The sequence below is a fragment of the Ahaetulla prasina genome, chromosome 1 (assembly GCF_028640845.1).
Source record: "Ahaetulla prasina isolate Xishuangbanna chromosome 1, ASM2864084v1, whole genome shotgun sequence".
Lineage (NCBI taxonomy): Eukaryota > Metazoa > Chordata > Lepidosauria > Squamata > Colubridae > Ahaetulla > Ahaetulla prasina.
In genome coordinates this window covers 63,891,970-63,919,225 of record NC_080539.1, presented here as the reverse complement: position 1 = coordinate 63,919,225, position 27,256 = coordinate 63,891,970, and the positions used below count along the sequence as shown (strand labels likewise).

General features: G+C 39.5%; 1 protein-coding gene across 6 annotated transcripts in view; it reads right to left on the bottom strand.

Moving 5' to 3' along the window:
* Positions 1 to 27,256, bottom strand: part of COQ8A (coenzyme Q8A) — a 106,983-nt gene that overhangs the window by 57,991 nt on the left and 21,736 nt on the right. For all 6 annotated transcript variants that reach the window (XM_058174265.1, XM_058173482.1, XM_058175011.1 and 3 more), the window contains exons 4-8: positions 26,356 to 26,760; positions 24,026 to 24,092; positions 13,812 to 13,886; positions 4,316 to 4,438; positions 38 to 123 (exon numbers count right to left, since the gene is read on the bottom strand). In XM_058174265.1, coding sequence (XP_058030248.1) covers positions 38 to 123; positions 4,316 to 4,438; positions 13,812 to 13,886; positions 24,026 to 24,092; positions 26,356 to 26,760 — 756 coding nt within the window. The remainder of the gene's footprint in view (positions 1 to 37; positions 124 to 4,315; positions 4,439 to 13,811; positions 13,887 to 24,025; positions 24,093 to 26,355; positions 26,761 to 27,256) is intronic.

Genomic DNA, 27,256 nt, shown 5'->3' with positions numbered 1-27,256 from the left:
AATTCTCACCTCTCACATTCCTAAACCAGTAACTTACTATCATTTGCTTTAAAGGCATGAAGTCTGCACTCTGCCGAACACGTTCAAAAATCTTTTGCAGGTGTGGGTTGATAAAGGCATCATCTATCGAGAAGAATGGAAACAAAAACCCAAACAAGGGTCAGTCATACAGTGACAAAAACATGGTGCAGTCCACAATTATAAAAAGCTTTATAATCTCTATTATCCAATCTATCACAGCCAAGCATTTTAACTTCTTCATTGTGTGACAGGAAAATTATGTATAATGTACATTATGGTTTTCTTATCCTCAGCACAAATGACACCACAGAAGATCATGCACATTCTATGTGTTAAATCAAAATACCGAGCAACAGTTAGGAAGCCATTTTGTTATTAAGAAGGATGACCAATACAGTGTATATAAAAGTATATATTTTGCACAATTTATACTCATTCTGGTAGTCATAGTGACAGGATCCTTACTTCTGAAGTATCCCTAGATATTTTCATCAAGCCGTCTGTGTGTGCCTGTGAGATGAGCTGGGCTGAGTAACAGATTCACCCAGTTGGCTTTACCGCTTAAAGGACACCTTACAGTCTCCTTTTTTCTAGGTCACCATCTTAACTATTATACCAAATCTTTACATTCATACTTACAGCTCAAAAGGTTCACAAACATTTTGCTAAAGAAGGATTGGGTAAAGTTTCTTGGAACAGAGACTCCATTTTAGACTCATGATCTTCTGGGGGAATCTGATGATGTTATGACATTTTTTAAAATAAAATCGTGGAAGGGATTAAGGATGAAAATAGGAGCCAGCAGTCATCCACTCCCAACCTTAACTACCCACATTCCAAAAGTGGACTCAATGTGCACAACAATATTCAAGCATTTTGGCACTTGGCACTTCCCTGCAGGAAGGCCACAAATCAGATAGTGGACATGCAAGCCAAAGAGCTGTGTGTTAAAGCAAAATTTGGGGTGCTAGATTTCATGTATGCTATTTTTAGAAGCATACAGAAGCATACAGAATGTGGATTGTCCCACAATATAACTGTGTCATCTGCTCTTAAGAAACAAGTTTGAAATTCTCAGTGCTGAAATCATTTATTCCAGAGCTGTCCCCACTAAATCGTATTAAAACAGCTCAATTAAGCAGATTATTCTCATGATAACAACTGCTTCTTAATTGTCAATATATCAATTGTCTCAATTCTGTCTTTCACTCCATCCAAAAAGCAGAATGTAAATCCTAACAATGTGACCATATCTGCCTTGCTTGCAATATACCAACAGGTCTGCCAAGCCTTCAAGGACTCCTAGAGGAAGCATTCTAAAGTGGCATAATGTAATAATAATCTGTACTTTCCATCTAGCAGAGGCACCCAAAACATACCTACATCATGTGATGACAAAGGTCTCTACATTGCACATTTATAATTTATAAGAGGTGGTGGAAGGTTGTGAGGAAACCATTTTAAAAGACAGGAGACAGAACAGGCAGCAAATATAGCTGGGAACTCACCTGCTAGGGTTGGTAAATCAGGAAATCAGTTGAAAGTAAGGTCACGCAAACAGAGTAAGCAATGAAGGAGAATAGATTAAGAGAATGAAGTAGAGCTACCACAAAGCATTATGCATTCCCTACCACAGCCCTCCCCAAGTTGGTGGCTCCAGATATGCTGAATTAAATATTGAGTTATTCTGGCTGGGGGTTGGTGGCAATTCTTGTTAAACATATCTGGAGGACACTACATTGGGTAAATTTGTCCTGCATTATGTAGCATACTATTCAATTCATTTCATAGTTTTCCTGTGTATCAGACATGTCCTAGAAATATTTTTCTTGTAACTACCTCCAAGCAATGATGCACCCAGCTGAAGTAAACAGGAAAAATGAGCTCTTCTTGATATCCATCCCTTTATAAGCATGGATAATTCATAAAACTCCGCTGGCTCCTTTTCCCCAGTGAGTTGTTATTAACCATATTAATCATAAAATAGAGTTAGCAGTTAGTTTTAGGGCATGAAACAACTACAAGCAGGCTGCAGCAACTCATTTATTGATTGATTGACTGATTAATTAAATGTATATGTTGCCCATCTCACCCAGAGGTGATTCTAGGCAGCCTATAACTAATAAAGGCAAGAAGATAAAACATTAAAACAGTATTTATTCTAACATTGACTTAAAAACTAACAAATATTATTACTGACAGTAGACTGAGCTAAATGTCTGATGTAGCAAGTCCAATTGCCTGATTCTTTTCAGAGCAAGAAAAAAAAACTCGGCAAAAGAGTGACAGAATTTAGAGGAAGAATACAAATTGTATGTCCATAGTTTCTGTTAATATTGCTTTCACTTAGGTTTTGCTTACCCCTTTGAAATCTTCCAGCAACATTTGCAATGCTTTTTTAATAACAGAAAAATTGTTTAATTTTAAACAGGAAGGGCTGGGCTGCCAGCTGCTTCTCCTGGCTTCACAATTCTGGTAACATTAACAATTCCACTTTTGCATGCTCTGGGTGTGCACAGCATGATTTATACCTAAATTCCTTTTTTTTTTACAACACACTCGGTTCCATATTTGTCCACATGAACCTGATGAACTGCTGGACTAAAATGGCATAATTTAGGTATATTTGTCACGTAAGTAACATTTTCCAGCCCAATTTCCAGAAAGGGAGCCATGTTAGTCTATTATATCAACATGTTAGGATGTCTTAAAGGTTAACAAATAATCCCATTAGCAAACTGAGACAATCCTCTACATTAAAAAAAAAAGTGGTAAGGGACGAAGACTGTGAAGGATTGTGGAATGTTAACATAAACTTTCATGGCCAACTTCACATCTGTGTGACAAACACTAGTAATTCTAGTAAAAGCTTATATGGATATATCTACCTACCTACCAAGCTGTGTCAAATTCTTTATTTACAGGACCTTGGTAATAGACATCTAATATAAGTAACTATAGTGGAGAATTACAGGGATAAGATATAGTGGTGTCTCTTGACATATTATTTAACCCTGAAGAGAACAAAGATTTAACGTGTCCAATATCCTGCTTCTCACCAACCAACTATCTGTATTTGGAAGTACCCCAAACCAGGCTTCAGAGCAGTAACCCTGCTCTGTTTCTAAGAAACATTTACCTTTGTCTGATCCTGAAAGTATGATGACAGCTGCCTTGGCCACTAAGCCACTCAATTCTCTTTTTATTTTATTGCTTTGAAAAATGAAATATGTTTTCTTTTTTTTCTGAAATCTAAATTATTTTGAGGTTTTTTCATTTTTCATATTTTTTAAAAATGCAACTTCCTTTTAAATTTGACGTTTCAGTCATGTCATTTTAATCAGAAGATGAATGACCAATGCCCAAGAGTTCATGTTTCTTAGAAGCCTGCATCAGGCTAGATGTTTAGGTTAAAAGGAGAAGGAAAAAGGGTATCAAAATTACAAAAATTCTACTTCAATGTTTATATTGATTGGATTCATACACCGTGCAAAGCCAAAATCAAAAACAACTTATGGCTTAGTATGTGATATACAATTCCACAATTGTAGTTTCCAAACATGTTTTATAACTTAGCACTATATGTAAACCTTATCAACTGTAGCTTATTCAGAGTTCTTAATCAAACAATCCATGTTTCAGTTTGGTGTATGTACCCAGCTATTATAAGCTGGTGTATGTACTCAGCTATTATTATTATAAACAGGAGATGCAATCCTACACTCAATATTTATACGCTGTCTACAAATTCCAGTTCCAAACTTCCTGTATTGTGGGATAAATCTGAGAAAGAAGTTTAATCACATTCGAATTTGCAACCATATTCACCTAGATGTTCTTGCAAGTCCTTCCAGCAATTGGAAATCTAGTCCACTCAGCACAGGACAGGGTAAAAGTGGATTAGATTGATCCAGCATACTTTTTGAAAAAATGAGGGTAATTATTTATCAAATCTAACAAGGATCCAGGTAGAGATATACAGTCTTAGCAAAATCAACCTCTAGTTGTTTCTAGGAGGGATGAAACTTCAACAAGACTTGTTCCTTTAAGACAGGGGGAGAGACTTTGAGATTTACTGAGAAAGACGTTTTTGTTATGTACCATCTTCTAAAACTACGTTATGTTCCCTCTGGAATGACGGAGTCAGGTGGCAAATACATTTAATAAATTATTATCCAGTACTGTTCAATGTGCTCATCTATCCTTGCTTTTCCCAATGTGTACTTCATCCAGTAAACTTAAAGAGTGTTAAAAAGGAAGGGGGGGGGAAACCTACATAGGTTATTATATTTACCTTGAATGCTCAGCATCTGTCCCAGCTTCAGTGCAGCACCTCGAACCTTACACAGGGTACTCACAATTCTTTCAGCATTTGCTTCAGAGAGAAATGGGCTGGAATCCAAAACAGCCTTCTTTCCTGGGGACCAGCAGAGTAAAAGATATTTAGAAAATTAAAAAAATGGGTGATAATACATGTAGTCCTCAACTTACGACCACAATTGAGCCCTAAATTTATCTTGCTAAGTGTGAAATTTGTTAAGTGAGTTTTGCCCCATTTGATGACTTTTCTCATATTTATTAAGTGAATCACTGCAATTCTTAAATTAGTAACAGTTGTTAAATGAATCTGGTTTCCCCATTAACTTTCTTTGTCAGAAGGTCACAAAAGGGGATCACACGATTCCGGGACACTGCAACAGTCATATATGTGAATCAGTTGTCAAGCATCACATAACCCTGGGGATGCTGCAACGGTCGTAAGTGTGAAAAAATGGTCATACGTTACTTTTTTCAGTGCCTTTGTAAATTTGAACTAAATGAACTGTCAAGGATTATCTGTATAGAATTTCCTTTGTACCAGCACCATTAATACATTGTACAAACAACTCAATCTCAGAACTCCCTGGTTTTTTTTAAAAAAAAAATAATGTGCTCATATATCCTTAAGAGCTAAAGATAAAGCTGCTTACAGCATGGGAAACTAACAGCTCAAGCGGAGTACAAAACTCCTCCTCCCACCCCCATCACCTTGAATTTATCTTTTCTGGTCACAAATAGATCTCCAGCAAGTAACATATTAAGGAGAAAGTTAATGATTAAGGAAGTCAAGAGTCCTTTTCTCAAATACTAAACAAATAGAGAAGTGTATCCGTAAAGTGAGAAATGAGAACACTCAAGCATACAGTTCTACATAATTGCCAAAAAGCCAAAATGCACACTATATAGCAATATATATACCTTAAATCCTGTTTAAAACAAATCTTAACTATAAGCAATTCTCACAACATGCCCAAGCCAGCATAGACGTCGCTGTGAGAATAGTGTATACATGCTAGAAATTCCAGCACGTTCCAAGACTGCACTATTTGGAACTTTGTCATACCAGGAAATGCCAAGAATACGTCGGAGACAGCACATATGAAAGGTGTTCAACTTTCTCTCCTGCCGTGCGTAAAGGGTCCAAGACTCACTGCAGTACAAGAGTGCACTCAGCACACAGGCTCTATAGACCTGGATCTTTGTATGTTCTGTCAGCTTCTTATTAAGCCATACTCTTTTTGTAAGTCTGGAGAATGTAGTGGCCGCTTTACCAATACGTTTATTCAGCTCAGTATCTAAAGAGAGAGTATCAGATATGGTTGAACCGAGGTACACAAAGTCATGGACGACCTCCAGTTCTTGTGCAGAGATTGTAACACAGGGAGATAAATCCACGTCCTGACCCATGACTTGTGTTTTTTTCAGGCTAATTGTTAGTCCAAAGTCTTGGCAGGTCTTGCTAAAACAGTCCATAAGTTGTTGGTGGTCTTCGGCAGTATGAGCAGTAATAGCAGCATCGTCAACGAAGAGGAAATCTCGTAAGCATTTCAGCTGGACTTTGGACTTTGCTCTCAATCTAGAAAAAATTAAAGAGTTTTCCGTCTGATCTAGTTTGGAGATAGATACCCTCTGTTGCAGTTCCAAAAGCATGTTTCAGCATGACAGCAAAAAAGATTCCAAATAAAGTTGGTGCAAGGACACAGCCCTGCTTCACTCCACTTTGAATGTCAAAGGAATCTGATGTTAAGCCGTCAGAAACTACAGTGCCTTTCATTTCCTCATGAAAGGACCTAATGATGTTAAGGAGCTAAGGGGGACATCCAATCTTGGAGAGAATTTTATAAATGCCATCCCTACTAACCAAGTCAAAAGCCTTCGTAAGATCTATGAAGGCTACGAGAAGTGGCAGTCTTTGTTCCCTGCATTTCTCCTGCAGCTGTCTAAGGGAAAATACCATGTCAGTAGTGGACCTGTTGGTTCGAAATCCACACTGTGATTCTGGATAGACTCTCTCTGCAAGCACCTGAAGCCTCTTCAGTACGATATAGGCAATCACTTCCCTATGACACTAAGAAGAAAGATGCCGCGATAGTTGTTACAGTCACCCCTGTCGCCTTTGTTCTTATACAGTATGATGATATTTGCATCCTTCATATCCTGTGGTACTCCACCTTCCCTCCAACAAAGACAGAAGATTTCATGCAATTCAGTGGAGATGTTCTCTTTGCAACATTGCAGAGCTTTGGCGGGGATGTTATGTTTCCCGGGTGCCTTGCTAGAGGCAAGGGAATCCAGGGCCACATTTAGTTCTTCTAAACTTGGTTCACTATCAAGCTCCTCCAAGACAGGCAGACACTCAATGTTATTTAATGCTTCTTCAGTTACCATGGTCTGCTAACCTCACAGGGTGTGTGGGGTTTAGGGTCAAAGCCGACAAGCAGATCGATAACTTTGCACAATGCAACAAATATAAGAAAACTTTAGCCCTAAAGTTGGGCACTTGGAATGTTCGGATAATGATCCCGTCTTTTCAGACGACTTATAAGAAATAGATGACGTATGTAAGACAGCTGTCATAGACATGGAGCTGAGCAGACTGCAAATGGATATCGTTGCCCTTCAAGAGTCAAGGCTGTCAGACTTGGGATCTGTTAAGAAGAGAAACTTCTCATTCTTCTGGCAGGGAAAACCATCAAACAAGTCTAGGGAATATGGGGTTGGCTTCACGGTCAGAAACACCCTACTAGGACTTATTGTTCCACCTGCTTCAGGGAGTGAAAGAATTCTGTCCATGCAGCTCTTGTCATCAGCAGGGTTAGCTACTTTTATCAGCGCATATGCACTGACACTATCATCTTCAGCAGAATCCAAAGATATATTTTACAACAATCTGGCTGTTACTATCAAGAAAATCCCTGAGAAAGAACCACTGTTTATTCTTGGTGATTTTAATGCCAGAGTTGGAGCAGATCATAGTTCTTGGTCCACCTGTTTAGGTCAGTTCGGCGTCAGGAAGATGAACGAAAATGGTCAACAGCTGTTGGAGTTTTGCTGCTACTATGGTATTTGCATTAGTAATACAAACTGTTCACACTGGAAAGGAAGGGGGCGCAAGCTCCCTTCCCTGATAATACACCCAAAGGCGGTTTTCGGTGGTATCGGGCTGGATCACCCTTCACGCCGGCAGAGAGGGCTCAACCAGCGACTGGGAGCCCTCTAGATGACAATTGCTGCAAAGGCAGTCTTCAGTAGTATCGGACTATGTCACCCTTCTTGCTGGAATAAATGTCTGAAAGAGAAAAAAACCCTTGCAAGCAAGGAGTAGCTCTAAGGCACGTCTGTCCCAATCAGACTGAGTCAGAAAGCTGGGAAGCAAGAGGAAGAGGAGGTGCTTGTCAGCTTGCAGACTCGGTCCCACTGGCTATCAGACAGATATACCCATGCCTGGCTGCCTGTCCCACTAATCAGAAGAATGCATCACTCAAAGAAGGAAGGAAGACCACGAACTGTTATCAACAAGACCCACAACCAGGGCAAAGTGGAGGAATCTGCACAAGCACTCAAGGAAACTTTCCCAGGCCCGGCTGAAGCAAATGCAACTGAACAATGGGAATATTTCAAGAATGCGGTTTATAACACCGCCTTGCTGGTATATAGTAAGGAGACCACAAGGACAGCAGATTGGTTTGAAGCCCATTCGGAGAAGTTGATGTCAGCCATTGAGGAAAAAAGGAGAGCTCTAATTGCATATAAAGCCTGTTAAAGTGAGTGCAACCTACAGGTTCTGCGAGCTGCTCGTAGCAAAGTCCCACAGATCGCTAGGCTGTGCTAACGACTATTGGCTGCAACTTTGCTTGCAGATCCAGATAGCAGCTGATACAGACAACATCAAGGGGATGTATGATAGCATCAAGCAGGCCTTAGGTCCAACACAGAAGAAATCTGCCCTTCTGAAATCTGCTACAGGTGAGGTTATCCAGGATTGAACACAGCAGATGGTATGCTGGGTGCAACATTACTCTGAGTTATACTCCAGAGAAAACATAATAATTCTAAAATTACATAATTAAATGCTATAAACGGAAAATTAAAGTTAATGATAAATAAAGCATAGACTGATTTATTTCTATGCTATGGCTCTATATGCAGCCAAAACATTTGAAAATATTTTATCTTATTACGTTGAAATATGGTCAGCAAAAACATATGCAAGGCTATACAGGCTTCCACTGCAACTCCAGGACAAATTGAAAAGTCAACCAATTGAAATATTCTGCCAGTTCTTTAGGGACTGTGATTAGAAGACATATATTTTTAATTACCTATAACCTGACCTATGCCTACCCTTTTTTTCAACCATATTGGAAAACTCATATTAAGTAATGAGTATTAAGTAATGAGTAACTCCTGTATTCTATATTTTTTCTTCTATGATTTGTAGTAGATTTTCTCCTCCTAAACATCAAACAGCGAATCAAAGTTTTTAACAACCTTCCCCAATCTCACTGTCTTTAATTATGCCCTTCAATGTCAGGTAGCATCAATAATTTTGGCCACTGACTTAGAGGATGTTAACATAGGGATAGGATCACTGGATAATGGATCAGATATTTTCTGCAGAATATTTTGTGTGTTCTGTGTGTCACTCCTTTGAGGTGAGGCAGGTCCATAAAGAATATTGGAATTCTATTTTACTATTACAGGGTATAACAACAGAACCTTGATAGCATCTTATACATTCACTCATACCAAATAGAATCAAGGCAGGACAATCTTCTGATTTTTTTCCGCCGTCCCTCCCTACCAAGGCTAAGCTGTTAGCCTAATAACAATTGAATACCTTCTTCAAGATATTCTGTTTTCTTTCTCTGTGCGTTAGTGCATGTCCATGTGTTAATATACCCATACTGAAAACACTCCTCATCTGTGCAAAGAAGCATGGCTAAGGAGAAAACTAAACTATTTTTCTTGGTTAATGATATTCATATAGCTTCATATAGTAACAAAACTGCATAATCTGGGACCAAATTCATCTATGCAACTTTTGTAAGTATTCTGAAGCAATATAGTCCATCATGTTTTTTATCAACATCCTTCACAAACTTCTCTGGCTCAATAACCATGTATTTGTTTTGCAATACTGAAAGTTAAATCATGTCCCTGAACTTTTAATAAAGTTGACCTTCAAGTTCATTCATCCCCAAACACAAGAGGGCGTATCAAGATTGAATTTCATTTTATATTCCTGGAAACACTGTCTTTTCACCTAATATGGCTTGTATATCTCCCATTAAAAACACTATAATGGTTCTGAAAGGCAAGGTTAATCAAAAAGCTTTTTAAAACATTGTTTGTTTGGTAGTACAGTAAGTCTCATCTGCAATTCATGCTTCAAATAAGCACTTCCTTGCCCACGCATACTTTATTTAAAATAATTTGGCTGTAAACAGGGTCCAATACTTAAATATATACATATACTTCAGGGGTGGGTTCTACTTACCTTTACTACCATTTCGCAACGGGAGCAAGCGCACACACTTGTTTCGCACACGCGCTTCTGTGCATGCGCAGTTCATCAATTATGATGGCGAGCTGGGTGGGCGGAGCCTCCCGCCGCTTTTACTATCAGTTCTATAGAACCGGACAGAATCAGGAGCAAACCATCACTGATATACTTTCACAAACCTTTGGTCTGTGCCTTTCCACTCTATGGCAAACCACAAGTTGGCATTAGAATCAAGCCAGTAAACTATAGTGAAAAGTAGTTCTGGAGGAAATAGAAACCACCCACAGACTGAGACTGTTTACTGTCTATATTTCTGAATGTCTACATATTGTGCAGCAAAAGAAATAAAACTTGATTAGGCATTAAAACTGTTATTGCAAAATGTTGCAAAACTAAAGTGTGTGCATCACTGGATGAGTGCTGATTAAAAACGGGGGGGGAGACATTTATTTAGATAAAAATACACAAAATAAAACAACTCTTCACTGAAAAAATAAATTCAATCAAAATTGGCTACCATTTATTAGTTATAATGTCATTTTAAACAAAGATACTGAATCTGAATATGTGAAATATTATTTCAAGATTACACATATGTATATGTTCTTCCAATTAATTTGGTCTTTTCTAAAATACATTACCTAGCATAGGCAATTGCTGATTTAATATTGCATTATTTTGGATTTTTGTTTGTTTCATTTTTGTTCTGTGGCTCTTCTGTCTGGCAAAGCTATTAACAAGTGGACTTCTGTGCTATAATGAGAATGCAGAATTTTATCACTCAATTTTCCAATTTGGAGCCCATAAGACACTATTTGAAAACCAACATTCATTAAAAAAAACCCACCAGATTGAGGAAGGTTGCCATAACCGATATGGCTGCCTCTAAAGCAAATTCTGCATTCTTTTTTCAGCATCTCATTTCAGTAAAAGTTACACTACGAGTGGATTTTCTCATTTGAAGACTGCTTTGTGGCTCTTTAACTATATACTAAGAAAAAGTTTATTAAGGGATTCAAATGAGGGGAAAACATATCCATTATTTTAGCCACAGTCCTGAAGCTTCTATGTCTTGACCCAACTACAAACACAAAATAAGCCTGCTGCTTGTTGACAAGGTGACATCAACCCTGGGAGGTGGGTAGGGGGGAAGGAGCCACACAGCTCTAGTTGCAAGCTCTGGAATGAATGACAGAACAGACAGGTGGAAAATCCAGCTGGGAAGACCAAAAAAAGAGATAAATGGAAAATATATGTTATTTCAATAGCACAGAGCCAAGTAGGCACAGGCCTCAAAATGGACCCTTTGATATTTATCTTTTTCTTATTATGCTGTATTATGGAAACCTATAAGCTATGCATAACAATAGGAAAAAAATTGCCAGAAAAAGTAGTCTTTGAACTTGGAAGCTGCACAAAAAGGTCTAAGGCTCTTCTGTGTTAAAGCTCTTCAAATTAGTAGAAAACAAAAGCCCTTAAAAGTTAATTTCTCTTTTTACTTAAACTCAGGAAATAAGATCAATCTGTCCCCATTTCTCCAGCTTTAAACTGGTTAGCAGCCATAAGTTTAACTTCTTGCAATTAGTTTTGTTCTGCCTGCATTCAGATCGGGGAGTGCCCAGTTAAACAAAGCACTGTTTGAAAACAGGAAAATGTAAATAGAACGATTGCACAACAACGTCCTGGGAAAGGTCTGCTGAAACGAGACAGCAGCAAAGAAATGCTTTCAGGGATTCTGCCAATGGTGTGAATGCACTCACACCAAATGCCTCATCTTTCTATCTATGCAGTTTACAGTACAGCATATTCTGTATTTATGAATTTGTCATTTTTTTCCAATCATTTTCAGACAGACCACAGGTAATTTTGCACCGTTTTCTGAAGTTACTATTTTATTTACTTAAGAGTGAATGTGCACAGAAGTGCACAGGTAATATGCATGCCTATTTCTCAATACTCTTTCAGATACCATGATAGTAATAAATTGCCCCAGAAGTCCTATTGTACAAGTTACAAACTCAGCATTTTGGACAAAAGTTGACATCGACTGTCAAGTTTTAAATGCCATTTTATTGCTGTTAATTCAGTATGTTTTTGTTTTGATAATTATATAACATATTGGGAGCATACAAGGAAATACAACATTTGAAAGCTATTTATATATAGCTTTTCCTGATCCACTGACTAATTGTTCTCACTGTCAGGAAATTTCTCTTTAGTTCCAGGTTGGATCTCCCTTTGACAAGTTTCCACCCGTTGCTTCTTAACCTGCCTTCAGGTTGTTTAGAGAATAAATTGACCCCCCCTTTCCTGTCATGGTCTTTCAAGTATTAAAAGACAGCTATGTCACCCAATCCTTCTCTTCCTTAAATTAAACATATCTAGTATCTTGTTACCTTATCTAGCAAAAGGACTATACAGGTAGTCCTTGATTTACAACAGTTCGTTTAGTGATCATTCAAAGTTACAATGGCACTAAAAAAAGTGACATGGCTTTTTTCAGTTACAATCTTTCCAGTATCCCCGTGATCACGTGATCACAATTCAGATGCTTGGCGACTAGTTCTTATTTACGACCATTGCTGTGTCCTAAGGTCATGTGATCACGTTTTGCAACCTTCTGACAAGCAGTCAACGGGGAAGCCAGATTCACCTAACAACTGCAGTGATTCACTTAAAAACTGAGGCAGGAAAGGTCATAAAATGGGGCAAAATTCACTTAAGTCTCACTTAATAACAGAATTTTGGGCTCAATTGTGATCTTAAGTCAACCTGTAAAGGTTAGTCTGTAAATATTAACCAAGGTCTTGTCAAGGTCACATAAGACTAGCTTAGTAGTCACTAGTGCTATGAAAATGTATCTTTTCCCTACAAAGCTAAATGGTCAGATAATAGCAGAAAACATACTCTTGTTGGAATTTACAGTTAGGTTTCAAGCTGAAGTATAATTACAAATTATTTATGTTATTTATGTTACTCCCCTATAGACATTCTTCAAGAAGCTGTTGCAAAGATGATAGCTGCTCATTATTTAGTAGGTTAAGACACCAACATTGAACTTGTTGTCAATGTTTGGCATAATGACACGTCGGCCACTAACTTATGTTAAAGTATTCTTTGTTGAAGGAATTGAGAGTGCCAAAGTATGTGTAAGCAGCCCAAAATGTGGCAACAAAATGTCTGCATTCTTCTCGCACAAGTAAAGGTATCTTATCTATACTTTGTCAAGCAGTATCTTATCTATACTTTGTGCCTTGGACAGAATAAAGCAGGGGTGAAATGTTCCCAGTTTGGACAATATGAGTAAAACAATATCCTGTTGCCACATTATTTGTAAAATAATCCTATTCCTTTATCTTAGATTCCTTTTAATGTAACCCTTACTTCAGCATCTGACTGTTCATAGACAAACAGTAGAGCTTTTAAAAAGAACAGCTATATGTTTAATCTGTATACATGTTTGTGTATACACAGAGAACATCGGGCGTCACCATAAACACAAATCTAAGAGGAAAAAATAGGTCAATTTTCAAAATAATTTTCAAAGATCGTAGTAAAACAAGACAATCCAGCATGAATGTTTTGTTAAGCAAACAGATTAGACATCTGCATTGACCAAGTCCAAGACGCAGATGATTTCTTTTCCATCCCTCATTCTCAGTTCATAGGTCAGTTTTTTCCCCAATCCTTCTTAAGGGACAAGAGGCAGTCTTTGTCTTCCTTCAACAAACAGCATCATCATCACCATTATTCTTAAAATATTAATTCAAAATAAGTAAGAAATGCAGATAACTTCTGAAGACAAAACAAGCTAAAAGCAAAAGGTATGGTGACCTGTTTATCCATTAATACAACTATTTCAAATGGTTGTTATTCTCTGTTCTTGCATAACATGCTATGGTCAGAAACAAGGAGCGTTCAGAAACTGGGAACTCTTATTAATAGCAAACAAAGAAAAACTCACCATTGCGCTCTTCAGACCTGAGACTCTTCTTTGCAACCTCTGCCAATGCTCCAATGCCAAGACCAACAGCTAAGCCTTAAATGAACAAAGAAATAAAGAAGGAGGAAGAGGAAGTAAGTTAAAATGCCTCTGGCATACAATTACATCTTCATGTGTATTAATATGTATCAACTCTGAAACTTTCTAGGACACATCACTGAAATCTGAAACATTAATTTTCCTCATTTTTCAGTGTTCACTATTATAACTACTGGAGATACACAATCATGTCATGTTTACTAAGCAACATTTACACAAAATTATAGTCAAGATTAGGCTAAATTCTAAGCATTTACTATAGGAAATATTTATTTGTATTTATAAGGCCACCCAATTCTACAAAGACTCTGGGTGGCATACATGTAATTTAAATTCACATTACATATTTCAACTGCATTTGTGCAGGAATATACTGACAATTCCAGCTGAGCATGCTCAGTTGCCAGACAATGCCTTAGTAAAATTATCAGACTGTTGTTTTTCTTTGGAGTTTCATAATGAAAACCTCCGTATAGAATACTAGATGAACTCCTTCTTCTTTGTTCTTCATTTTCTCAGCTTCAATATAAATTCTCACCATGCCCTTTTCGTGGGAGCCAGTTTGGTATAGTTGTTGAGGCTAAAACATACAATGAACCATTGCAAGTACTCGGTATGGCTAGTCTAGTGAAGAGAAGGACCAGGGGAGACATGACAGTCAGTGTACCAGAAGTTGAGGGGCTTTCCACAGAGAGGAGCTGTTTTCCAAGGCACCCAAAGGCCGGACAAAAGATAATGGATGGAAGCTGATCAAGGAGAGCTTTAACTTAGAAGTAAGGAGAAATTTTCTGACAGTGAGAACAATCAACCAATGGAACAGTTTGCATTCGGAAGTTGTAAGAGCTTCATTACTGGAAGTTTTCAAGAAGAGATTAGACTGCCATTTGTCAGAAATGGCATAGGGTCTCCTGCTTGGGCGGGGGGGGGGTTGGACTAGATGGTGGGATACTGCAACTGTTTGTAAATGCAAGCAATCCACCCAAATTATGATCATGTGACCAAGGGCAGGACAATGGTCATAACTTCTAATTTAAATTATAACTGACTTGTTTGGAAGCCATTAATTCAAACCATTGTTAAACAAAGAGTTGCAAGTCAAGGGCTACCTGTATTTATTTATTATTTCTATTAAATATGTATGCTACCCATGTCACTATCAAGAAACTCTGGGAGGCTTACAATGTCACAAATAGTTGTACAAAACAATTAAAAGATTTAAACCATTAGGTATTAAAAGTTAAAACATTAAAATTAACAACATTTATTGACCTTAAAAGAGAATTGAGAGCATTAGCCTAGTACTCCAAGGAAGACCAACTAGAATTCAGCTACCAGAAAATTAAAAACATGGCATTTGCCAAAAGATCCAAGAGTCATTCCTGCAGCACAGATGGCCACAAGATTGCACAGATCTCCTGGGTCCTCCTTACTTATTATCTGGGGTAAACCTTCAGGAGGAAAGGCTACAGGCACTACTCTGCTAAAAAAGCACAAATGACCTCATCTTAAACCCTCAAATTCCTTAAGGCAAAACATCACCACATGGCCATGTATCTGCAACTCTCAAATAATTTGGAGACCAAAGAATGAAAGAAAAAGAGGATGTTTAGAGACAAATCTAATTGTTTTGACTGTATGGTTTAAATGTTAATGTGTACAAAGAAAAGAATTAATCTGACTGAATTGGATGTTTTGATGAAAGACTGAGACAATCAGTCTTTCAGACAATAAAAGGATGATGAAGAATTCCCAATGTAACACAGAACCCCTTTTCTAAAAAGAGAGAGACTCGTGAGAGAAAAAACTGATGGGGGGGAGAAATTTAAAAAACGAGTAAAAACAGAATAAGTATAGAAATAGAACTCTATGAAAACATTTTAGAAGATTACCCGGTAGCCTTCCGGGTGCAATTCAAGGTGCTGGTTACCACCTTTAAAGCGCTCCATGGCTTAGGACCGGGGTATTTGTGAGACCGCCTTCTGCCACCGATTGCTTCCCAACGACCTGTGCGCTCCCACAGAGCAGGCCTCCTCAGGGTGCCGTCGACCAAACAATGTAGGTTGGCGGCCCCCAGGGGGAGGGCCTTCTCTGTGGCGGCACCAGCCCTATGGAACGAGCTACCTCTGGGGTTACGCCAACTCCCCAACCTCCGGGCCTTCAAACGTGAACTGAAGACCTTATTATTTCACCGAGCGGGACTAGCCTAAGACATATTTTAGCGAAATTTTAATGGGTTTTAATCGGTCTCTGACCGTTTTAGTGATTCGGCCAGTAAATATTTGTTTTTAATTGTTTTTAAATATTGTTATTTATTATATTTATATTGTATTGGTGTGTGTATTTTAATTTTGGCTGTAAACCGCCCTGAGTCCTTCGGGAGATGGTGCGGTATAGAAATGTAATTATAAATAAATAAAAATACCACCAAATAGAATGAGTGGAAAATGGATGCAAGGGAATATAAAAACTGCTTGGATAAAGTAAGGCATGAGGAATTACAATGGTAGAAAGTAAAGATGGTTAGTAAAATGAAAAGAAAAGATGTTATGGATGAGAATGCACATAAAAGAATGATTGTTTCAAAATACAATTATCACACATTGTGCAATCTGTTATAATCATTGATGATGAATTATGTGCTATCAAGTTGTTTTCAACTCCTAATGACCACATAGATAGGTTTTCTCCATGATGATCTGTTCCTAAGCTATGTCCATTCAATGTGTACACAGAGAAAAGGAGCATTGCAAAGAATGTAATTACAAAGAATAAGGAAAGTCTACCTTTTGAAAATAGATGAAAAGAAATTATGAAGTCCTTAGTTCTCTCTGAGCTTGGATATTTGCTTGCAGATATTTAGTTTCAGACTAAGTAACTCCAGGGCTAAACTAGTTCTCATCTGAAGCATATTACAAACATATCACAATTTTCTACATTTCTGAATCAGGTAAACTAAAGTTTTATTCTGTCCTAAAAATTTGGTCAAATAATAATTCTGAACTGTTTGTGTGGCTATTTCCTCTCCCCAATTTGTATTGATTCAGCCAAAACAGCAGTATATGTTTTGTCTAAGGTCAGGAAAAGGAATCTGTTTAAACTTAAAATTCCTTAAGATTCTCCCTCATATATGAACGTTCATTCTATGTGCGCTGCGTGAGAGTCCAAGCGATGGGTGTTAACTTCATCTGATTGGCCAGAGACTGAATTGGAATTTGTTTAACCATGCCTCCTCCTTCCTGCAGAGCTCCAGTTTGTTAACAAGGGTCTGGATCTGGAGTGGATGTAACCTGTAATGAAACACATTCGCTCCTGGACCCATATGGAAATAGGGAGGGGTTGGACTCTCATGCAGCGCACATAGAACAAACGTTCAGGTAAGAGCAACGTTCCTTCTCCTGTATGCTGTTTAGAAAGTCCAAGCAATGGGATATACCCAAGCTAAATATCCCTAGGGTGGGAAGCGGAGGCGTCTAGGGTCCCTTCGCCTGGAATAACCTGCTGTAGAACCCTTCTCCCAAAAAGCTGCCTCAGCTGAGAAAAACTTCTCCAGTTTGTAGTTCCTGAAGAAGGGCGAGGGCGAGGCCCAGGTGGTCACCCTGCAAATTTCTAGGATAGAAGCTTGAATAGCCTAAGCCGCCGTGGTGGCTGTGCTTGTCGAGTGGGCCGTGATATGACCGGGCTGTAGTTGGGCCTGATCATCATAGGCCAGGGCTATGCAAGCCTTGAGCCAGTGACCAATGGTGGATGGAATCATCTTGGTCCCCGTTGGGTTGAAAGGAGATAAATAACGCTTCCATCTTCCTGAACAGCACCATCCTGTCAATATATTTGCACAGGGCCCTGTGGATATACAAGGAGTGCCAACGTCATTCTATGGGATGCCTGGGGTGGGGTTCAGACAGAAGTCAGGTAAGATGACTTCCTGGGCCCTATAAAACCAGGTGTTGATCTTTGGCACTAATGTCAGATCCAGGCAGAGAATGACTCTGTTTGGAGGCAAATTTTAGCGAATTGAGGGTTGTATCAGTGGAATACTCAGCTGCAGCAATCAGCTTATTTATGTCCTGATGCAAACCAGTATCTTCCAGGGATGCCCGGGACTATATTTGGCGAAGCCACATTAGAGACATCCTGGTGAAGAAGGACGCTACCATGGCAGATCGAATAGCCCAGGCGGCCGCTTGGTGGGTCTTACGAGCAGATAGCTCTGCCCTCCTGTCCTCAGTTTTCAAACCCTCAGCCGAATCGGAAGGGAGGATATTGGAAGAAGCCAAGTTGGCCATTGGAACATCTACGGTTGGAAGTTTTAGGAGCTCCTCCAGCTCTTGTTCCACCATATACATTTTTCTATCCATGAACAGAAATGGACCCGGCTGATTCCACTGACTTTGTATGATGTCAACAAAGAGCTTGGGTGATGGTATGGCCTCCTGCTCCGTGACCAGTTCAGTGAGTAGGAGAGAAGTGGGATCTTGAGGGTCCGAAGAGCCCTCAGAGTGCCCAATAAGCAGTCCCATATTGGCTATTGTCTTTGCCTTGTACAAAAGGTTTTAAATAGGTCATGACGGAAGAGCCCCATGGCAGCTGGCTTGTCAGGGATGACTCCTTCGTCCTCAGAAAGGTTATAGTCTGCCATATCTTCTTCGACCATAAACAACGTGTCACTATGATGCGAAGGTAAAGGAGATGAGGCTCCTGTATATATTCCCTGTCAAGATGACCAATTGGGTGAAGGGCCCATTGGTTAGGCTCCGCCTCTGGTAATGGTGCCAAAATACCCTTTGAATAAGAGCAGCATCAATGCCCTTTGAAATAGTCTGTACAATCATGTCACACGTTTTCTGTGACATTGCAGACCATTGCCCTTCCTCCGGATGGAGCCCTGCCACAGTAGGGGTGAAGGTGGCAAAGGCACGGGAGGACCTGTGACAATGGGGAAGTCCTGGCTCCGGGTTGATTGCTTCCAAAAGGAGGATCCATATCTGCCGCCTGAAATTCCTATCTCCCAGTTGAAGCATTGGGAGACCAGTCTAACTGATCTGGCTAATGGGTCTGAAGTAGAATGCCTGCCTCTAAGGCAGTACTTGACTGCCTGCTGCTTTCTGGAATGGCAGGATCCCTGTTAGCCTCTGCCCTTTTCTGGACCGTGGCAAATTGTTTTTCCAATGCTTTTTGCCTTCTCCTGGCATCTCTATCCGATGGAGAGGAAGAAGATGCTGGGGCAGAGGACTTGGACCTGATGGATGGTCCTTTGGTCCGTGATCTCCCTCTTTTGTGGCCTGGGGCCTCTGAGGCCTGATGCCTGAGGGAGGAGGAGGCAGAAGAGCTGGAAGGCGAGTGACTGTGATCCGCCATTTTGAGGAGTGAAAGAGGCCTTATGCAAAATGAGGTGTGGGGCCTGGAGAAGAATCCAGCCCAAACAGGACCTTCTTTAATCTCCCCAAGATGCCATACTGCCTTAGACAACACTCCAGTATGAATTACAGCTCGGGGTTTTAATTGCACCAAGCTGACAAAACGGCTCGTGAGCACCAAGAAAAAAGCTGTGGGGGGGCGAGCAAAATGGCGCAAAGCTGACACCACGGCTCCAAAGAAGCCGACTAAGCTGCAGTATGTCCAGGGGAGAAGCGTGATCCGACACCACAGACACGATTGTAAATCTCCTTTTCTAGCACGAATCTGACCCCACCGTTTCCCTAGCACTATTCCATCTGCAAAACTCACTCTGGACAACTCCTCAATCTGTGGAAGCGGCACAGCAGCTCCATGTGCCGCACAGGCCTGCAGGAGGAGAAATTCGTAGCTGCTATGCCTGGCAGCTCAGCTGAGCTGCGCCCAGCTGGGTGCGAGGCAAAGCGCCACCGTCACCGCAGCAAAGGGATTTAATGATGGTACAGTTCTCTGTCTTCACTCTGCGTCCTAAAAAGTTTAGCAAAGTCTAAGCAATGGAGCTAACTATTTGAAGTCTCTCTAGGACGACTGAGTTAACAAACTGGAGCTCTGAGGGAAGGAGGAGGCGTGGTTAAACAAATTCCAACTCGGTCTCTGGGCAATCAGACGAAGTGAATACCCATTGCTTGGACTCTCTAAGCAGCGCACAGGAGAATCATTTTGTTTATTTATTTATTTATTTGATTTTTATACCGCCCTTCTCCCGAAGGACTCAGGGCGGTTTACAGCCAACATAAAACAATTTTATAAATAGAATTAAAAAATCTTAAAAATCTTATTCAATTTGGCCAATCCCATTTAAAACTATAATAAGAAATGATAAAAACCCAATTAAAAATCGTAGTGTATTAGGCCAGCCCTGCGCAGTGAAACAGAAAAGTCCTGAGTTCACGGCGAAAGTCCTGAGTTCACGGAGGTCGGGGAGTAATCGTAACCCCAGAGGAAGCACATTCCAGAGGGTAGGTGCTCCCACAGAGAAGGCTCTCCCCCTGGTGGTCGCCAGCCGACTTTGTTTGGCTGACGGCACCCTGAGGAGACCCTCCCTGTGTGAGCACACAGGTCGGTGGAAGGCTATCGGTGGCAGCAGGCGGTCTCATAAATAGCCCAGTCCTATGCCATGGAGCGCTTTAAAGGTGGTAACCAACACCTTGAATTGCACCCGGAAGGCAACCGGCAACCACTGCAGCTTGCGCAGGAGAGGTGTTATATGGGAGCCATGAGTAGCTCCCTCTATCACCCGCGCAGCCACATTCTGGACCAGTTGGAGCCTCCGGGTGCTCTTCAAGAGGAGCCCCATGTAGACAGCGTTACAGTAATCCAGGCAGGAAGTGACGAGGGCATGAGTGACCGTGCATAGGGAATCCCGGTCTATGAAGGGGCGCAACTGGCGCATCAGGCGCACCTGATAAAAAGCTCCCCTGGCGACGGCCGTCATATGTTCTTCTAACGACAGCCGAGCGTCCAGGAGAATGCCCAAGTTGCGAACCCTCTCCATAGGGGCCAATGACTCGGCTCCAACAGTCAGCAATGGAAATAGCTGGCTGTACCAGGATGCCGGCATCCACAGCCACTCAGTCTTGGAGGGATTGAGTCGAAGCCTGTTCCTCCCCATCCAGACCCAGACGGCCTCCAGACACCGGGACATCACTTCAATGGCCTCGTTGGGGTGGTCAGGGGTGGAAATGTACAGCTGAGTGTCATCAGCTGTACGAATCATACTGTTTGTTTATTATAACATCCAAATGAGTCTACTTAAATTCTGAGGAAGAAAGCATTTTAAAACATCCACTGGTTCTCTTAAAAGGCAATATTGGAAGTAGATCTTCACAACATAAAAGAAAATTTGTTAAGACATAAACATATTTAAGCTCCAAGTTTAACTAAGTTTCATTGCCATGATGGATCTAACTCAGTGGCCCTGTGGATGGGCTTCGCATGCCACAAACAAGTGCCAGTCCACAGACTAGGGGTTGAGGACCCCTGATCTAACATATAAGGCCACTTTGTCCCACATTTTCATTCTCAGTCAAGCATGTACTGTTCAAGTCAATAACTTTGCCTGGCCTGTTCAGCATCACCTTCTGATCTTCCCATTCCAGCACATTTTTTTGTTTTTGTTTACATTTATACCCCGCCCTTCTCCGAAGACTCAGGGCAGCTTACAATGTATAAGGCAATAGTCTCATTCTATTTGTATATTTTTTACAAAGTCAACTTATTGCCCCCCCAACAATCTGGGTCCTCATTTTACCTACCTTATAAAGGGTGGAAGGCTGAGTCAACCTTGGGCCGGGCTCGAACCTGCAGTAATTGCAGGCTCTGTGTTCTAATAACAGGCTTCTCTACTGCTTGAGCTATCCCGGCCCACTTTCTTGGCCCACTTAAAAGCAATAGCTCTCAACCCTCTTCCAATCAACTGCTGTAAATACAGAAACTAGATCTTAACACAACAGCTGATTTTCTCCATTTGAACAGCAATAGAACACTGCAGAAGTGTGGCTACAGAACTTGAGAAACACATTGGTTTATAGCTTAAAATGCAAAGCTATAAATGTATTTGTTCAATGAACAAAACCATGACAGATCCATTTCCTATTCTTTCTCACAAACCAGCTTCGAATACAAAATTGCAGAAGCCATAAAATCTTTCCACTATCATCTCATAAGGCAAGAATATGACTATTAGAATTAGTAAAAACACTTCCATATGAAGTGTTTCATCAATTTCAGAAGCAGCAACATATCGAAGCACAAAAGGGTTAATGTAACAATTATGTTAATATGGCCAGTCTTCTGAGGAAAGTTGTTAACATTGAGTGTCATAAAGCAGTGGTCCCCAAACTTTGCGGCCCGGCAGTGGGGGAGAAGTGAACGTGCACACCCGCTCAAGTGCAGCTCAACTTGTGCAAGTGGTGCACATGGCCTACCGCTCAAGCTGTGCATGCATGCATGTATGCCAGCTTGCCACTCACAGGGCCCAGTTCTGAATAGGCCACTTTCTTGCACATGCATGTATGTCACACAAAAATTGTGCCAAACACAATAGCTTTTTTAAAGTGCTAAAAGACTCCAATGGCCACAGAAAGAAATAATTTCCGATGCTATAGCAAACATCTACAATTTTTTGCAGGTTTGATTATATTCAACGAACAGGAAGTATATGCTACAGGCACAAGCGGTAAGAGACAAAAATGGCACCCATGCAGTCATTTCAATTACTGGCTCAAGGAAATTTTTACTCTTTTCTATTTCATGGGATAGTATATAGTACATACAGAGGCCAGTGGTAACTTACCTAGTAAAAGCCAAGTTCCTTATCACTCTATTATACAAACAGAAATGTTCAAAAAGTATATAGAAGTAAATCTCATCTGGGAGAAATGAAAATAAAGGATAGATGCCAACTCTGGCTATAAATAGGAAAGGTCATAAAATAGAGAGGCTTCTCTTTTAACTAATATGTGCTCACTTCACTTTGGCTGCCAAAACAGTCTGGTGAAAGGTGACATTCCCTCTCCTCCTACCCCATGCTTCTGCAGCCTACCAACTTCCATGGTATTAACCAACTTTCAGTTAACAGATGAAAAATCTCAGAACCTTGTCTCCTCTCTAAACATGAGTTGATATAGAAAGTATTAGTTGAAGTATTACCAATACATTATTACAAGTAATTCAAAATCATCAAAAGACTGGAGATTATAGAAAAAAGGTGGCCGGAAGTAATCTATTCAATTGTGTTAATAAAAAGAGTCCCTAAACATTTGTGAAATTGTTTTAAACACTTCTAAAATATAATTAAGTAGCTAGCAATATGTGAATGTGATTTGTTAACTATTTAGTTGTTAAATTACTTTATATAGCCTTCAGAGAAGATTTTCCTGAAATTCAATTCAAATTCAATTGATTCCTAAAAGAAATATTGGGTTCTACCCGCTAGGGAATTACATCTGATGTTCAAAAGGTTGGTCTTCTCTGCCATGGTGCCAATTTTGTGGAAACTCCTCCCCCCAGAAGTGAGATTAGCGCCATCTGTCGCAGCATTTTGCAAGCCGCTCAAAACTAGGCCATTTTGTCAGAGCTTGGGATCCCAGGAAACTGGGAAGATCTTGCAATGGCTTCCTTATTGTGGTTTATATTATATCCTCTTCTATTTTCTGTGTTTTTATACTTGTTTTTAATTGGGATTGTGTGTGTGTGTGTGTGTGTGTGTGTGTGTGTGTGTGTGTGTGTGTGTGTGAGAGAGAGAGAGATATGTACAACGTTTAGTTAAATATCACTTTTATATGGGATGGGCAGCTGTACAAAAATAAATAAAATACTGTAAAATGAAAAAATTAAATTAAAAATTAAAAAAATATTTTTCATGAAGATTCATTACTGGCTTCTGTCAATATATTAGTTTTAATACAGTACATATTTTTATCCTTATATTTAAAAATGTACATTTTTACTGTTATTGATGGTTACTTGCCATTTTTTTCTGACTTTGAGGAGCAGCTCTCTCTACCCTTCATTCCCCCATCTCTTCTGTGTTTTATCAAACACTGTGAGAGCCAGAGCACAGGGCCATCTGTCTTCATTAACAGATGAACAACTCTTTCTCTGAATGTAACATGCAGACTTTTAGTCTTTTCAGAATTTTCCAACTTCAGATCATTTTTCCCTCCCTAAATTAAGAGACTCACCTCCAAAGTTAGCAAGCCTTCCAATTCGAGTAACAGGCACTTTTCGCTCTCGAGCTCGTTCACTGAGCTGCAAAAAAAAGCATAAATAGATGCTTGATCTACTAATAAACAATAAAAAAATCTTTCACAAGCAGATGGTCTAAAACAGGGGTCTCCAACCTTGGCAACTTTCAGACTTGTGGACTTCAACTCCACAAAGCAAAGCTGGCTGAGGAATTCTGGGAGCTGAAGTCCACAAGTCTGAAAGTTGCCAAGATTGAGACCCCTGGTCTAAAAGAGAGTTTTCCCACCAAGTGCTAGGAACTTCTGCCACACAAAGAACATTATTTCAAATTTATTTAAAGAAACACATAGCTACTCTCATCTACCCAAGTTTTACATCTGTTCACTAATTCATGAGACTATTAGAAACTCAGCCATTTATACAAGTATTGTTTCCCCTTCCCTAGAGTACTTTGTTTAATGCATATTTTGTTCTGCAAAAAAACAAAATGAACAAGGGATTATGGTTATTTGTCTTCACTTAATCAGAATAAGCACTGCTGTCAACTTCAAATCCCATTTTAATGTGTATCCAATTTTAGGCAGAACTTGGCCTTTCTTGGCTGTAATTTGGCCTGCTGTGCTGTTAGGTCCCTTGTTTTTTGATTTCTGTGGGATAAAAAATTGCATTTTCCCAAAGTCTTCATTTCAAGAAACATCAGATGGGCATTAATATGACCAGAAGCTCTGAGAAGACAGGAGAGTTAACACTTAAGAGAGAATTTCCTCTAAAATTGATCTTCATACTTTAAAAAAAAAAAATCCAATATTCAAATTCAGTAGAATAGTATTTTTGTTTTAGATGAATGTATATTTGGGGTTATTTCCTAAATCATTGTAATTATTCAGTTCTCTGTAGTGATATAACATGTTCTATTCAACTATGTCCTTTTAAGCTGCATTCCTTAACTTAATGTGCTCCTTCTTTGGACTATTGGACTTCAATTCCTATAATTCCAACCCAGCATGGCCAATAGAATTATAGGAACTGAATCACAATATATTTGGGGGTACAGAATAAACAGAATTGTCTCTTCTAAAAAAAATCCAAAGCAAAAAGAATAATAAGCAAACTTTGCTGCACCTGTTTGACTTTTAATTTCATGGACAGAAAAAAAACAACTAACAAATCTTAGCTTCTTAACCATTCCAACAATTTAGCAAAATATCAAATGTCCAGCAAAGGAAAGATGAACACCTGTTAAATGTTAAAAAGAAGAAGTCTATTTCTAGGGAATATCATGACCTTTCTAAACAAATATCTGGTTGTTAGGAAAGTTGAACTAATTTTGAGAGGACACCCGCATACATCTAGCTTAGAAAAGCAAAACCAAATAAAATAATAAATTATTTTAAGCTCTCCATTTTCTGAGGTTTGATTGTCAAGACTTCAAAGACAGCATACCACAAAAACATAAATGAAAAATATGTTTTAAAAATCCCAATTTAAGATACAGTAATCAGCAGTTTAGAGGACTTTTTAAGTAAAAAAAATTATTAATAAGAAACTTAGAAATGTGCATGATTCTTAAGTAAAAAAGCTAGGAAGAGAACAAATCTGTGCACATTTATCTGAACATAAAATCTGTTGATCCATTCCATGAAACATGCAATCAGAAAAACAAATTCATATAAATAAGCAACAGGCAGATTCACACATTATGATATTTCCCTAAAAAGGGCAGGATTCATTAGAGTTCCAGGATATAACCTAGCTAGGAACTTGTCAAATAAACTAATAGGTTAATAGCAAGATCTAATAGGTTAATTAAGATCTAATAGGTTAAGAGCCATGGTAGCACAGTGGTTAGAGTGCAGTACTGCAGCTACTTCTGCTGATCACGAGCTGCCAGCAGTTTGGCAGATTGAATCTCACCAGGCTTAAGGTTGACTTAGCCTTCCATCCTTCCAAGGTCTGTAAAATGAGGACCCAGGTTGTTGGGACAGTATGCTGACTCTGTAAACCGCTTAGAGAGGGCTGTAAAGCACTGTGAAGCGGTATATAAATCTAAGTGCTATTGCTATTAATAGACTTAAATAAATAGCAAGATCGCCTACTTACACTACATGAATAAAATAAAAGGGTTAGCTTTCCTCAGTATATTTCACACTGTATGTACTGGTCTATAAGATAAGCCAAAAGTTTAGTTAATTAAAAACAATAGGAATTACCATATATCTCCCAACACAACCCAGGCATTAAGTGTCTAGGAGCTAAATAGGGAGACTGGTCACATAAAGGTTGCTGTATCAGAAGCTTTTCCACTTCCATGAAATAGCATACTAACCATCTGTTTGTGAGGCTTTTGCTGTGGATCTGCTTTAGCTTGCCTGGCTTTGTCAATGTCTTCAGCTGTTAATCCACCAACAGGGGAATGGTCTTGGTGAAAAAATCGGATTTGGCCAAAGACAAGAGCAAAAGGATTCCCAGGGTCCCTAAAGCCTTCAAATAGCTTTGTATTTATTTTGGCAGAAATGGGATTTTGACTTGCAGTAGCATCTCCACTCCCACCACTTTGAACAGGTCCTTTGACATCATAAGGATAAGATGGGTCCTCTGTACCACTGTGCTTATGGTCTTGAGGAGAAGAGAAGTCCTTTGTAATGCCTCCCAGCTCTGATTCTGAAAAGTTGTATTCTTTTCCAAAGTCTTCACCAATATCTTTCAAGTTTTCCTGTTGTTTGCCCAGTTCCTGCAAACAAAGCATTGAAATGAAGTCTCCAGTAAAACATGGTTAGCTATCAAAAGAAAACAATAAACATTATACAATGAATATGAATATGGACAAATCTGGGAGACAGTGGAGCACACGGCAGCCTGGTGTGCTATGATCCATGGGGTCACAATGAGTTGGACACAACTTAGTAACTGAACAACAACAAAATCAAAAGTCCTCACACCAACTGAAAACACAAAAATAATATGAAAACAAACATACTGAGTTATCAGTGCTTTTTCAAAGAGGCAAAGTTGTAGTCTTCAGATAGCTACTTCTGTCTCTGACATTTATGTTGCCTTCAGACTTATTATGTCTCAGCCCAAGTGAACGCGGCTAATAACATGCTAGAATGTTCTTATAAGGGTGCCAAAGTCACTTCCCTTGATGCCCTTAAGGCTTTCTGTCCCATCTGACTTTTTCTTTTATTTTACCACTGGTTACATAACCACTCCAGCCATTCAGCTAATGG